At 46.3% G+C, this 16,340-nt stretch overlaps 1 protein-coding gene across 5 annotated transcripts in view; it reads right to left on the minus strand.

Annotated features, from left to right (window-relative positions):
* EVI5 (ecotropic viral integration site 5) overlaps positions 1–16,340 on the minus strand; it is a 936,315-nt gene that overhangs the window by 383,981 nt on the left and 535,994 nt on the right. For all 5 annotated transcript variants that reach the window (XM_078646330.1, XM_078646331.1, XM_078646332.1 and 2 more), the window contains one exon: positions 2,033–2,167. In XM_078646330.1, the coding sequence (XP_078502456.1) occupies positions 2,033–2,167 (135 nt within the window). The remainder of the gene's footprint in view (positions 1–2,032; positions 2,168–16,340) is intronic.

Genomic DNA, 16,340 nt, shown 5'->3' on the forward strand with positions numbered 1-16,340 from the left:
TCCTGCGCATGCTACGTAAGATCTTCCGGTGGATCCCCACCGAGACCAGGAAGACGGTCACCCAGGCCCTCGTCACCAGCTGTCTGGACTACGGCAACTCCCTCTACGCCGGAACCACCGCCAAACTCCAGAAGAGACTCCAGCGGATTCAGAACGCCTCAGCACGACTCATCCTGGACATCCCCCGTCGCAGCCACATCTCCGGACACCTGAGAGATCTGCACTGGCTCCCGGTCAAGAAGAGAATCACCTTCCGTCTCCTCACCCACGCACACAAAGCCCTACACAACCAAGGCCCAGGATACCTCAACAGCCGCCTCAACTTCTACGCCCCCACACGCCAACTGCGATCGACCGGCCACGCCCTCGCCGCCGTCCCCCGCATCCGAAGAGCCACCACAGGAGGAAGGTCCTTCTCCTACCTGGCCGCCAAGACTTGGAACTCCCTCCCGACCCACCTCCGCCTGACCCAGGACCACCTTGCCTTCAGGAAGCAGCTCAAGACCTGGCTGTTCGAGCAGTAGCGGACCCCCCCTCCACCAGCGCCTTGAGACCCTCCGGGTGAGTAGTGCGCTATATAGATGCTCTGATTGATTGATTGATTGAATCTACTTTGCAGAAAAATGTCAAGTACCACTTAATATTGTTTTAAAGAAAGAATAGCAGCTATGTTCTGAAATAATTTCACTAAAAACACGATTTTAAAGAGAACATCTGCTCCTTCGGTCAATGCAATATGGATTTTAACATAACTGAGTGAGACTGTGTCCAACATGCGCAGATTCGCCACAGGGTGCTGCACTGAGAAAATAAGTAAGAAAGTTTTTTTGAAAGGGTGTCAACAAACAGAAAGAATCCGGGGGACCAACAAACATACAGTACTACTTACACTGCAAGAGGGGGTAATATGATCTCGTAGGCAGAGGAAAGAGCTATAGATTACATTTTTTTAAATCTAAAAAATTTTTGTAATTTTTTTTTAAAAATAAGGAAATATCACAACAGCAAGGGACACTGCTAAGACACAATTTACAAAAAATCTCAATAAATTCCATCATAAATTGATTTATGGGTGGAATTGTACCCCAGTGAGATTGATTAAGTTGTATCCGGGGAGGATCCCTCACTGCTGGTGGGAGTGCGATGCCCAAGGTACAACTTTACATATATGCTGGAAATATCCTAAGATTGTGCCATTCTGCACTGAGGTCTTGGGAGGTGGTGCAGAGGAACCTCAACTATCCATTGCCTCAAGATCCAGAGGATGTGATACGGAGTCCGGGGTGTATTTGTTTGGGACAACGGGTTTGGCAAGTGATCTTACAATGTCTGGGCGTGGCAAAATAACCATTTGCTTGTACTGTATGAAACAAACCCTCTCATGCTGTCACTGCAGTACCAAAGATTATGGGACGTGTTGGTGATGGAGCACTTCACCAGCACAGTGGAGCGGAAACATTTAAACTGACGATAACTTTCAGACTAAATGGGGACATTTGATGGAGGCGCTAGGGAATTTGGGGCAGCAAGAAGGAAGGTAATGTCGTTCTTTTCTAGGTGATATTGATTGTGCTGCAACATTTGATTTTTAGGAGGTTTCAATAGAAGTTGACATGAGCTTGGATACAGTGGTGTTGGTTGTCTATTTGGGAGGGGGAGGCGGGTTTGCAATTAAGGGCCTGATTTAGATTTCGGCGGATGGATATCCCTCTCAACGAAATATAAATCCCATAATATCCTATGGGATATATATTTCAGCTGTCAGGATATCGTCACAATTGTGATGGAGTACCCCATCCGCTAAAATCTAAACAAGGCCCTAAGTATGTAAGCAGGTCCACATGTATAGCATACTATAATATGGGGAAATGAGAACGGACCTGAGATGATGAGATTATGTAATGAACAGTGCTGTTTCTGCTTTTTGTTACTGATGTAAAAAGTACAGAAAAAGGCAAATAAAAAAGCTTTAAAAAATACACGATTTTCTTTAGTTATCTGAATTTTTTGATAGCTTTAAATGCAGTTGTACCTTTTCCATGTCCAGAATTTTATCCTGAATTTCTTTCATTGCACAGTGAGACTCAGCTTCTTTCAATCGGGCTTGCACCAATTCAGTTTCAAGCTGCAGTACAAAGTCTTCTGAATATCGTGGACTACACTTGTGCTAAACAAAACAACATAATTAACATATGTGTTATTTATAGCGAAACAGTTAAACCATAAGTCCGACTTCTCTCTTGCATTTAATATTGCATGGAATAACACATTTCATGTGAAACATTTCTTGGGGCAGGCAAAAATCATGATCTCCACTTAAAAAAAAGAAAATTGCTTACATTAAAACATAAATAATTAAAACTATGAATCAAGAATAACAATACAAATTATTCTTAATACAATTTCTTTGAGAAATTGTATCAAATATAGTAACTTAAATTATAAATGAGTAAGTAGCAAACTTACAACAAGCTTATATTTCAATAACTTTTACGGCCAATTGATAATATTATATGAGAAAGGAAAAAAGGTTAAGTCATGAGAGAGAAAAAGAAGAAATGTGGAGGGGCTGAGTAACCAGAAAATGTGTCATTACATTAATAGCAGAGCTACTTCTGAACACTTAGGCCTTTATGATGTCAGCGGGAAGCCATCCGACAGCTTGTCTGATGCTTTTCGCCCTACATCATAGGTTTCAGTCCGACCACCTTATTATAAGACTGGAGGTCGGAAGGTAATCTGAGGGGGAATTCTGCTCTGCTTCAGACAGACTCACAGAGCCTGTCAGGGCGGCGGGCAGAATTGTAATTCCAAAAGGACAGTGGAGCCAGCCTCGGCTACGCTGTTGGTATTACGATGTCGCTTTACGCCTGCCTTTTCAAGGCAGTCCATCCTCCATGAAAAAGCCAGGCAGAAAGTGACCATGGGGGCAAGGGACCCTTCCCCCCCGGCCATCCGCTATGGGGCCTGTCCTCCTAAACATCCCTGCATTATGTGGCAGGCACAGCATGGTGCCTGCCACATGGTGCAGGAATATTTGAAAACATCCTTTATTTCTATTGCAGCTTGTGCTGTGGCCCTTTTCCGGCCACCGCACAAGCTGCAATAGAAAAATGGATGATTCTAATACTGCACATGGAACCGTCGACTGATAGTTGGGCGGTTCCATTCCCGCTACAATGTCGGTCGGATGCTCGTTCAAAGGACATCGTGATAGTGCCCTTAATGTGAATATTAGGCCATAAATATAAGATTAAAGTATAGCTGATTACAAATCATGTTATGAATGCTTAGGGAAGTCATTGTTTAATAGATTCAAAACATTGTTCTAATGATAAATACAGTTGTTGCTCCTTAGCATCAGCATCTTTTAGGATGTGTGAAATTCATGTAATTTTAATTTGTGCAATTAGGCAGCATTTCATAAAGTTTACAAAAAAATAAAGCATAATTACACAAAATGCAAAAAAGAAAATCAAATCAAAAATGAATTTATAAAGCACAATAAACATGAGGGTATCTAAGCGCTATGCCCGAAAATCAGAGCTCCTAAGCACAGAAAATCCTGAGAACATTTGATGAGAAAAGACATGTTTTTAATGATTTTTTGAATGCGACTAAGGACTCAAGTCTAGTGATGTGTGCCGGCAGGGAATTCCTTAACCTGGCAGCAGCCCCGGAGATGGAAAGACCGCCCTATCAGGCTTTCCGGAACCTGGACAAGGAGACTTTCATAGCAGAAGAGGAGGCGCTAAGTGACCTGCCTGGAGTGTACCAGCTGAAAAGGGAGGAGAAATGTTTGGACCCTTTGTGATGGAGGGAGAGGAAGACTAGGCAAATAGCCTTAAAAACAATGTGCTTCACACGAAATCAATGCAGTGCTCTAATGCCATCTCGGACAGACACATGTTTGGTAGTGTTAAGAATAAGGCACGCAGCCGCATTTTGCACGACTTGTAGCTTGTTAAGTGAGGAGGCAATATTCAGATAGAGAGCATTGCAGTAATCGAGTCTGGAGGAGACTAAACCAGTGGCCACCGAGTGACACAATTCACTTGGAATAAAAGGAAAGACCTTCCTAAAAACTCCTGATTATGTGAAAGTAGGTATTCGTGATACGATTAACCTCCAAGATTGTTGGCCACTTTAACAGGTGTAGGTAAAGGGCCTAATTCCTCAGGTCACCAGCAACAGGACCAGATGGATTCTTTTGTACCAAACAACAGCACCTCAGTTTTTTCCGTGTTCAGTTTAAGAAAATGTCCTTTCATCCATATGTTAATCTTGGTCATGCAGAGATTAAACTTGTTAGCTACTAAGGACAAGTCAGAGATGGATACAATAATCTCTGTGTTGCCGGCATATAGTTGAGTGACGTACCGATTTAACAGAGTGGGGCTCAATAAAGACCCCTGAGGGACCCCGCAGGGAAGGCTATAGGCCTTAGCTTTAAAGCCCTCAGAACTGACAACCTGCAATCTGTTGGTGAGAAAGGAATGGCAGAGATTGAGGGCTTTCCATCTGACACCTGACTGATGCAGGCATTGAACCAGGCGCACGGGTGAAACGTGTGAAAGACTGCTGACAAATCTAGCAGCGCAAAGACAACCACCCCATCCTGATCCACCGGAGCCTGATATTCTTCATAGCATCCACCAGTGCAGTTTCTGTGCTGTGACTACTTCTGAAGCCATTTTGTGAAGGGTCCAGCATGTCACATGTCTCAATGAGCTTCACTAATTCCTGCTTAAGGTATTTCTCTAGGATTCTGGAAGGTGTAGGCAGAAATGAGATAGGACGAAAGTTCTTCATATCATCAGGGTCAACGTTAGGCTTTTTTTGAAGAGGGATTACAGTACCCTCCTGCCAAGGTTGAGGAAAAGTCCCCAGAATCAAAGGAATGATTTAGTACACCTGTAAAGTTTTGGTAACACAATCAGGTGCCAGTTGCAGAATTGTAGGTGGACCTCCACCGAGGACAATGATCAAAGGCTCATAAGAAGCTCCTTTTGCTTGGAAATAGGAGGGAAGGCAGAGAGCTTGGAGGGCCCAGTGGAGATTGACTATGATTCCATAAAACAAACTGGGTTAAACAGGTGGAGAGAATTCAGAGTAGATCTTTAGAATTCTCTCTGAAGTAAGTGACCACTCAATTGCAAAAATCTTGTGAAGGATAAGTAAGGTTGGAAGTGGGTAGTAGAGACAAATTCTTTTACAACTCTAAAGAGTTCTTGTTTTATCCACATGGTTGCGATTCAGTGGCCATTTCTGTTCTTGTCTCCGACAAATTTGCCGCAGTGTACTTTAGATAATCCAACCAGGGTGCAGAAGGTTTGGATGTAGTACAACACTCACTTGTCAGGGGGCAACAATGTCAAGGGCAGCACATAGCCAGTTTCGAAATCCTGCAGCCGAGAGTGCAGGCAAGGTACTTGCAGGGCTATGAACCGAGTTGAGCACCCGTTCAAGGCTGCCTGATGTAATTCTACTCCAATTCTTACCATGAACTTTCTTAGGTTTAAAACAGTCCCAGTCCCACCCCCATAGATGGCAGTGTGAGGCATCTCACGTTGAATGATCCACCCAACTAAGGAGGATGGTTTCATTAAATGTCAGGGTGGGAGAATTTGAGAAGATACCATCTGAAGTGGGCCCCACTAAATGAGTAGGGGCTTTCACCACCTGAGAAAAAACTAAATTCTGCATAGATTCTAATAAGTATAAAGAGTCCATGTGGCATAGAACTACCAAGTAAAAATTAAAATTGGCAAGTGCGTGCCACAAACTTCTGATGTACCAGAAAGGGCTTGAACACTTGGAGCCAAGCTTCGAGGAAGTCAATTTGCGGGCCCGAAGGGTGAGAAATTAAGAGCCCTGTGAAAACGGGAATAGCAGCACTTTTCAATCTAAAATTTTTTCCCTCCGTGGCTTCTGATCCATGCAGCGTAACTGCCTCAAGAGTACAATTAAAGGAGTACTTATAAAAAATCGCTAGGTTGCCTCCTCTGTGACCAGGACCATCTTCTAGAGATATAGTATAGCCTGAAGGAATAGCGGCTTTTAAATAAGGGCCTGAGACCTCCGAGCCCCAGGTTTCCGTAACAAAAAGGCAGCCAAGGCAGCATGAGGTAATAAGCACATGAATTTCAGGTTTGTGTTTGCACAACGAGCGTGCATTAAGTAATGCACGGATGATTTGGGGACAGAGTGTGGGTTTAATTTCCTCTCTTTGGAGTTTCCCAAAGAGAAGGACTGAGAAGGGAACCGGTAGGTTAAACCTCCAATTACAGCTGGGGCAGCTAAAAGATTTGCCATTGGTAAAGTCAGCTCTCATATATATATATATAATGTTCCTCCCACTGGGACAGAGCGCCAAGCGTTACATATGAGAATAACCTACTAAGGTGGTTTTGGGGCAATCTGAACTAGAACTGGCAGCATCCCTGACCCCGTCCGGGCGCAGACGGGCTTGTCTTAGGCGCGCCAGCACGTGTCTACACTGGCATGTGTACGAAATAGGTGAGGATGGCCAGGAACTAGCCCGCCAACCTCGCAAGATGGCACTCGAGAAGGAGCAGCCCGGAAGTGAAGAGTATAGAGTGCCCTTTCCACACAATCAGCCTGAGGCAATAGGCTGCGGTGGACTGAAGAGTCAGCAGAAAGAAAGCAGCACAACAGAAAGGCAACACACCGTCCCACTGAAACAAAATGTGGCGCTAATTAAAATGTCTAAGATTTACATAGTATTGCAGGGAGCTTGTATCCAGCAGCATATCATGCATTTGGCACTCAAATTCTGTTGCGAAATGGCAAACAGTTTAGTATACTTTTGAAAATTTACAAGCGAGGTGTTTGCTGCAGCTTATGGCTTACAAAAACCCCACTTTTACGAAAGACTTGTAAAACTAAACCTTTTTGGAAAGTAGACATTCTAAGAAATCTACAGATGGGCATTCTCATTGATCAAGTAAAGATTTGATACCCATAGGAACTACAAGCGAGTGTTTAAAATGAACAATTAAATCACATCTGTGTCTGGAAAATCAACAAGAAACAAAATTACAACAGCCATTCACAAATGTCATACCAGGTGTTCGGTACATCAAATTTAGCAGGCATTTTTTACCACATAGGTAAGTACTACACACCCTATTTAAATAGTACACTTACAATGTGGTACTTTGCCTTGTAAAATAACTATTATATTGTTATATATAACAGACTGAAGCAGCTCGTCAGCACCACAACTCACAGAGCAGGACACACCCTCGACCCCATCTTCGCAGGAGGAACAAACATCCTCACAACCCCTCTGGACGGACCATTTCAGCTTCAACATCACCATGGGACCCAAACCCGCCACGCAGGACCTGGAGCAAGTTCACAGAGGAGCACCCTAACACCACCCTCCTCCTAGATCCTTCCCTGCGCCAAGACCGATGCCAACTCCGCAGCCAAGGAACTTCACCGTTGGATCTCCTGCTGCGCCAACTAGCTTGCACCCCTCTGCCACCCCGGCAAACAACGCCCTCTAAAGGCCGCCTGATTCACCAACGTACTCCAAGAATCCAGGCACTCAGGCAGACGCCTCGAGAAAACCTGGCAAATCCGTAAAACCACGGAAGACCTAAACAGCTACCGAACGCCCTGAAGGAATACCACCAGCAGATAAGAGACACCAAGCGGACGTTCATCAAGAACAAAATCCACACAAACTAGGACGGACCATCAATGCCTCCCGTGAAGCTCGGCATCTTCCCAGACGACTGGAAGAGGGCAGAGGTGAAACCCCTCCTCAAGAAGCCCATGGCTGACCCGATGGACCTGAAAAACTACCGGCCCATCTCTCTCCTCCCCTTCGCTGCCAAAGTCACGAGAGACTCGTAAACACTCAGCTGACCGCCTTCATTGAAGATAACTCAATCCTAGGCATCTCCCAGTCTGGATTCCGCAGCAAACAGCACCGAGACCGCCCTCCTCGCCACCACCGATGACATCCACATGCTACTCGACCAGGGGCACACCGCAGCCCTAATCCTACTTGACTTCTCTGCAGCCTTCGACACAGTCTCACATCGCAATCTCGCAGCTAGACTTCACGACCCTGGGATAGAGAGAAATTGCCCTCAACAATGGATTTTACCAATAATGTTTCAGAAAATATAATATATCACAATTACAGAGAGCCATTTAAAACTGTATTCAATCCATTGCTCAAAATCTGAGGGGAACCCAGAGTTTAATTAGTTACTAACTTTATTGTCAAAGTAGCATATCTCCCAAGAAATGACATGTAATGTTAATGTCTGCATATGAATGGTATGTGATAATGCCCAGAGAGATAGTATGTGTTGCTGTATAGGGAAGGTGTTTGATGACACACACGGAGGTGGTATGTGATCACAGTAGCACCACAGTCTCTACAGAGATGTCTACAGCCATGTCCTCCCAAAAGATATGATTTGCGAGGTAATAACTATTAATATAAATATTATTTTTAAATGGTATAAGTGATATAATATAAATTGGCATAAGTAGTGCATAGAGCAGGCACGAGTTATAGTTAATGTAGTGTGGATACGGAGTTAAATACACTGTATGAGGTTTGCAAGTTATAATATTTTAAAAGTGTTGCGTAAAAATTTGGTTTGTAGTGTAGTTACAGAATAAAGTTATATTAATTTTAAAGTGGTGCATAATGTATACAGTTAAGGTATAACTACAACTTTAGAATTTGTGATGCTTGTTTATTTTAAGTGTGGGTTGTATAGAAAGAATAATTATAGCTTTCCTAACTAGAACAGTTTAACCCTCCTTTTTTCTTCTTAATCTATATATCTATATATATCTATATATATAGATATATAGATATCTATATATATATATATATGAATTTGGGACTAAATCCGGGACAGCGCTCTCTGCCAAACAAGCATGCTGGATTGTAACACTGCCTACTGAAGGTATTGAATGAGCAGAAATTAAAATGAGGACTCGAACTTACTGAAAGATGACATTTTGCGCCACAGACTACATGTCCCACAATCACCAGTGACGCCGCACTTAGCACACGCCCACTGGGGGGCCTGTAATGAATAAAAAGCCAGTCAAACAAAGTGGTGCATGCCTCGAGACTCGTTTTTGCAGCCCAAGGAGAAGGGGTCGGAATACCCTGAAACGCGTCGGCAAATTTTTAAAGGTGAAGCATGATGGCATATTGCAGTATTACGCCGGAGTGCAGAGCGCTGTCGTGTGCTTCCGAAATGCTTCAGGGCATATTGGTGTTTCATCTGTGCGCACGGCAGCCTGGCCGTGAGGAAGGCACCATCACCGGGTGGAGAGACAAATGCTTTTCCAGCCGGTTTGAGCTGGAAGTCACAAACTGTTTGGGACTAAATCCGGGACAGCGCTCTCTGCCAAACAAGCATGCTGGATTGTAACACTGCCTACTGAAGGTATTGAATGAGCAGAAATTGAAATGAGGACTCGAACTTACTGAAAGAAGATGACATTTTGCGCCACGGACTACATGTCCCACAATCACCAGTGAAGCCGCACTTAGCACACGCCCACTGGGGGGCCTGTAATGAATAACAAGACAGTCAAACAAAATGGTGCATGACTCGAGACTCGTTTTTGCAGCCCAAGAAGAAGGGGTCGGAATACCCTGAAACGCGTCGGCAAATTTTTAAAGGTGAAGCATGATGGCATGTTGCAGTATTACGCCGGAGTGCAGAGCGCTGTTGTGTGCTTCCTAAATGCTTCAGGGCATATTGGTGTTATATACTTATATATATATATATACACACACACACACACACACACACACACACACACACACGTACACAAAACATCATACCAGCAGTTTTGAAAGGTGAAGTACAACATGGTAAAAAATCAACACTGTAAGTGACTGCGTGGTAAATGACTGGTATTTACCACATGATAATGCGGATACTTACGTGTTCTACTCAAAAGCAATAGCTTATAAGCATAGATTCACTTAAAACAAGCATGGATTATGAAAGATTAAATGAGCACTGAAAAAGGCAACCTGTTTGTGTCCCATTCTACATGCCTTCAGTCTTTCATTCTTTCACCCTTCTCTATCTGGGCTGCAGCTCATCTTCACTCTATCCTTACCTTTAGTCTGTATAAGGGATGCTTGGCTAAGGTCACCAATCTCCTAAACGATTATATACCGGAATGGGTGACTGACAGTGGCTATGGGATGCTAACCCATTTCTTGTTTTGTTGCCTGCTCAATTCAAACTTCAACTCCAGTAGATTATTTGATTTTTATACAGTTTGGCTTTTTAACAGTGCATGAACACAACGGCAGATAACATATGAGGACCAAGAGAAAACATACCAACAAACCTGTGGAAATCAATTTTCATGAAGTAAAGTAGACATATAGGCATCGATGTACATCGACACATAGTTATACATACCATGTGATGCCCACCTCACACAGTCACTAGTTGGTGAGCTTCACATAAGTATTCAATGGTGTACAGTTCAGAGGCAATGAGCTGAGCTTCATATGAGCAACCAGAATGCTCTGAAGAAGGTGTGATAATGTGCTGTAAAATGGGGGCATATTATAAAGAAGAATAGAAAGAACATTTTTACATGCCCCATGTCATGGGTGACATCACTCAGTCCTCTGTTTTTGAGTGTCATCCCAGGAAGCAAAGCTTGATTGGCCAAAAAGTGGATGGAGCAACAAAACAAGACTGGTCTCTTGGCACATAGCTCAATGGTTGAAATATATATGTTTTCCTCTTCTTGATGTTAACGTTTGACATCTAGTTATTTTGAGCTTAAGTGTTTTGTTTTTATAGTGTCCCACATTCAGAATTTAAAAAAGTGCTTCATAAGAAGCAGTTTCCTACACTTTCATTTACTGTGTCCATTTGATAAACAAGCATTAGCATAGCCAATAGGTCTCACCTTTGGGACCTTATAAGCGTTTAGTTATCCAGCACAATATCATCACGTTTTGCATGGCTAAACACTTATAAGGTCCCAAAGGCGAGACCTATTGGCTATGCCAATGCTTGTTTTGAGTGAGTGGCTCGTGCAGGTATGCCACTGTGAGGTAGAGATGCTGCAAGTGCTTTTACAGGAGCCCCTGTGACATTGCGCCTCTTCAAAATGTATCTTGGTTCTGGTGTAATACTTCTAGCCCCTATTCCCGTCTTCTCACACCCAATGCATCCTTAAATGTCCCATGTACAGGCGGGGTTGACACTCCTATTACCCCTGCCCTCCAGTGACACTTAACCTGTCACGGGTGGTGGTGGTGGTGGACGTGGTGGTGGTGGATGTGGTGGATGTGGACGTGGTGGATGTGGATGTGGTGGATGTGGACGTGGTGGTGGTTGTGGTGGACGTGGTGGTGGATGTGGTGGTGATGTATGTGGTGGTGGTGGGGGTGGACGTGGTGGTAGTGGTGGACGTAGTGGTAGTGGTGGTGGTGGTGGTGGTAGTGGTGGTGGTGGTGGAGGTGGTGGACGTGGAGGTGGTGGTGGAGGTTGTGGTGGACGTGGTTGTGGTGGACGTGGTGGTGGTGGACGTGGTGGTAGTGGACGTGGTGGTAGTGGACGTGGTGGTAGTGGACGTGGTGGTAGTGGACGTGGTGGTAGTGGACGTGGTGGTAGTGGACGTGGTGGTAGTGGACGTGGTGGTGGACGTGGTGGTGGACGTGGTGGTGGACGTGGTGGTGGACGTGGTGGTGGACGTAGTGGTGGTGGTGGATGTAGTGGTGGAGGTGGTGGGAGTGAAGGATGTGGTGGGAGTGAAGGACGTGGTGGGAGTGAAGGACGTGGTGGGAGTGGAGGACGTGGTGGTGGTGGACGTGGTGGTGGACAGGGTGGTGCACATGGTGGTGGACGTTGTGGACGTGGCGGTGGTCGATGTGGCGGTGGTCGATGTGGCGGTGGTCATGGTGGATGTGGCAGTGGTCATGGTGGACGTGGGTGGATGTGGTGGTGGCAGATGTGGACGCGGTGGACGTGGTAGTGGTGGATGTGGATGTGGTGGATGTGGCAGTGGTGGACGAGGCGGTGGTCGTGGTGGACATGGCAGTGGTCGTGGTGGACATGGCAGTGGTCGTGCTGGATGTGGCGGTGGACGTGGTGGTGGAGGACGTGAGTGGTGGACTTGGGTGGATGTGGTGGACTTGGGTGGATGTGGATGTGGTGGATGTGGTGGATGTGGCGGTGGGCGACGTGGCGGTGGGCGACATGGGGGTGGGCGACCTGGTGGATGTGGAAGTTGTGGCGGTAGTGGACATCGTGGTGGTGGACGTGGTGTGGTGGACGTGGTGTGGTGGATGTGGTGTGGAGGATGTGGTGGTGGTGAACATGGTGGTGGTGGACGTGGTGGTGGACGTGGTGGTGGTGGTGGACATGGTGGTGGTGATCGAAGTGGTGGTGGACGTGGTGATGGACGTGGTGGTGGATGTGGTGGTGGATGTGGTGGTGGATGTGGTAGTGGCAGACGTGGTGGTGGCGGACGTGGTGGTGGCGGACGTGGCGGTGGCGGACGTGGCGGTGGCGGGCGTAGCGGTGGCGGACGTAGCCATGGCGGGCGTAGCGGTGGCGGACGTAGTCGTGGCGGACGTGGCAGTGGCGGACGTGGTGGACGTGGTGGTGGCGGACGTGGTGGACGTGGTGGTGGCGGACGTGGTGGACGTGGTGGTGGCGGACGTGGTGGACGTGGTGGTGGCGGACGTGGTGGTGGCGGACGTGGTGGTGGTTGACGTATTGGTGGTGGACGTGTTGGTAGGGGTGGTGGACGTGGTGAGGGACGTGGTGGTGAGGGACGTGGTGGTGAGGGACGTGGTGGTGAGGGACGTGGTGGTGAGGGACGTGGTGGTGAGGGACGTGGTGGTGAGGGACGTGGTGGTGAGGGACGTGGTGGTGAGGGACGTGGTGGTGATGGACGTGGCGGTGAGGGACGTGGCGGTGAGGGACGTGGCGGTGAGGGACGTGGCGGTGGTGGGCGTGGCGGTGGTGGGCGTGGCGGTGGTGGGCGTGGCGGTGGTGGGCGTGGCGGTGGTGGGCGTGGCGGTGGTGGGCGTGGTGGACGCGGCGATGGTGGACGTGGCGATGGTGGACGTGGCGATGGTGGACGACTATTGGGTAGGAGGTTGCTGGCGGAATGCGGAAGGAGAGGAGGATCTCGAAGGGGGCACATGGGAGAGCAGAAAGAGGCCGAATATTAGAAACAAAAAACGACGTGGTGGTGGGCGACGTGGTGTTGGGCGACGTGGTGGTGGACGTGGTGTGGTGTGGTGGACGAGGTGGTGGATGTTTTGGTGGTGGACGTAGTGGTGGACGTGGAGGTGGATGTGGTGGTCATGGTGGACGTGGTGGACGTGGTGGTGGTGGACATGGTGGTGGTGGACATGGTGGTGGTGGACGTGGTGGTCTTGGAAGTGGTGGTGGCAGACATGGTCATGGTGGTAGACGTGTTGGTAGACGTGTTGGATGTGGTAGGGTGGATGTGGTGGACGTGGTGGTGGTGGACGTGGTCATGGTGGTGGACATGGTGGTGGGCATGGTGGAGGTGGACTTGGTCGTGGTGGTGGTGGACATGGTGGTGGTGGACGTGGTGGTGGTGGACGTGGAGGTGATAGTGGACGTGGTGGTGGACGTGGTGGTGGACGACTATTGGGTATGAGGTTGCTGGCAGAATGCGGAAGGAGAGGAGGATCTCGAAGGGGGCACATGGGAGAGCAGAAAGAGGCCGAATATTAGAAACAAAAAACGGCGAATAGATAGAACACGAAACAGATTTAACGGGGTGGTCCCTTATTATAGCGCATGTGAATGTTCCTTAGCACCCCGTTTTTAGTAAACAGGGGGACCATGGGGAGATTAATTGATTAATCACGCATGATGATCATGTGCGATTAATTGGTAAATCACGCATGATGATCACATGCGGAAGCTGGTGTTACAACATTTAGTAATCTAAATGTCAACAAATTTGCTACAAGGCTACATCTCACGGGAGGTGAGGGAAGACCGCTGCTTTCACTTTTCACCTCACGTGAGAGCAGAAATTAACGAATCCGATCGTGCTATGGATGCCTGTAGACGCTGAGGGCATGTCTGGCGTTTCCCTTGTAGAGTGAGCAGCAAGACGAGATAATTGCTAACAGATGGCGCCACTGCTCGCTCCCGCATGGGAAATGCCAAACGTGCACGAGTGCCCATAGAGAGCAGTGCAAACATGCAGGAGTTTTAGCAAAAGTGCTGAGCAATGCCAGGAGGTCTCTCTGACTAAAAAACTTTTGTTAGGGAAAACAGTACACTGAGAACACTCTGAGCAACTCCTGATAGCTAAGGCAAAGCAGAAGGCTTTTCCCTAGAGAAATGGTATGTTATCCTAACAGGACTTAAATTAAGCACACTATCACCTAGGGGGAGGTTTCGGGGCGCTAAGCTTGATCATGAAGGAGAACATAAACTACATTTATGTCACATACTGAGAGAAGAGCAATGTTTTTATAGCCTTCCTAAAATGCAGGTAAAACAAGGTAGCTCTTGGTATATTTAGCAGTGCATTCAATATGGAAGGGGCCATCACAGAAAAGTCAAGGACACCCTAGCAAGCCCTCGGGAACCTTAGAATTTGTAGAAGAAAGCAGTTGGTCAAACAGAGCGATCTTGTAGGGCAATATATTATCAAAGGGTTGGAAATAAATCTTTGAACCTTTCCAAACAATGACAGATGAACAATACATTAATTTAGCAATGTTTTCATTTCATGTCGCATGTATGTACATGTTTTTAGAGATTTTTTCAAATTTGTTATTGCTTTTTACTAGTAACAACTTCAGACTTACAATGAAATGAAAAGAAAAATGAATTTATAGAGCGCAAACAATTACCCAAATGTGTCTAGGGTGCTAGTTCTTAGAGCAACTAAGCCATGAGACTGGTCTAGATGGATAAAAGATTAAACAGCCAGGTTTTTAGGGCTTTCCTGAAGGCTAAAACTTGGGTTTCACTTTTTAAGGCTAGGGGAAGAGAGTTCTAAAGTCTGGTAGTACCAACCAAAAAGCTACTGCCACCCCAGGTAGTTTTCCTAAACCTGGGGATCATCACCAAATTATGCGCATGGGCAGAGCAAAGCTGTCGAGTGGGAACATATCGTTAAAAATTCTGTTTAAAAAAGATTGGTCCTATATTGTGTACTTCTTTGAACGCTATGCAGAGAGCTTTAAACTCAATGTGTCTTTTTACTGGGAGCCAATTTAATTGTCTTAATGCAGCAGCGGACTTATGCTTGGGAATATCCAGCAAAATGGAAGCTGCAGCATTTTGTACAATCTGTAGTTTTGTAAGACATTTTGTCCTCAGGTTAATGAAAAGACCATTATAGTAATAGGTCCTGGACAAGACCAGGGCTAAGATGACAAGTTTGCAAAGATTGGCAGGTATAAACTGAAAGATTCTTATAAGCGTTTTTAATGTGTGGAAGAATGCAGAGGTGACATTCACATGACCTTCAAGCGTAAGCTTGGAATCGATGGTGACTCCTAAGTTTCTCACTTTGTTAGTTAAGGTGGGAAAAGAATCCAGTTCCAGCGGCCAAAAAACAGGAGCCCTGCAAAGAAGTTTTTCCACCAAAAATCAGGACCTCGGTTTTAATGGAGTTTAATTTTAAACAATTAGCAGCCATCCACTGTCCAACTTAGCATGAAACTGTGAAGTTGTGTCAGCAACAAACTGTTCTCGATCAGACAAAAATGACACAAGTAATGCCAAAGTTTTACCTTTTATGCGTATCCCATCAAGGCATTCCAGCAGTTTTTTGCGGTTGATGGTATTGAACGCAGCAGAGAGGTCAAGCAGCACCACTGCTGAATTGCCCGCCGCATCAACTGTCTGCCTGATCTGTTCAGATGCCGAGATCAGTTCCGTGCTACGATGCTTCCTGAAGTCATACTGGGTGGCATCCAGGTATGCATGTTCCTCAATATAGTCAGAAATGACTATGTTTATGGCATTTTCGGCCATTTTGGAGGGCAGTCTTGAGATCGAACGTTAATTGTTTGCACAATTACAATACACGGTACACTGGCTGGATTGAGAGCCAAACTGGGAGAGGGACTTATTGGGAGGAACTCATGACGGATATACCAACTGGGGGAATTGTTAATGAAAGGAGCCCAGATTCCCTCAATACTACCCAGTTGATTCAACACATGGGGAAAATATGGGCGAGAGTAGTCAGGCGTTTACGTAAGAGAGCCCCATATGGCCCATACATGGATATCTGGTCGTTGGTACCATTTTCATAAATTGCACACACAATGA

The sequence above is a fragment of the Lissotriton helveticus genome, chromosome 1_1 (genome assembly GCF_964261635.1).
Source record: "Lissotriton helveticus chromosome 1_1, aLisHel1.1, whole genome shotgun sequence".
In the NCBI taxonomy this organism is placed as follows: domain Eukaryota; kingdom Metazoa; phylum Chordata; class Amphibia; order Caudata; family Salamandridae; genus Lissotriton; species Lissotriton helveticus.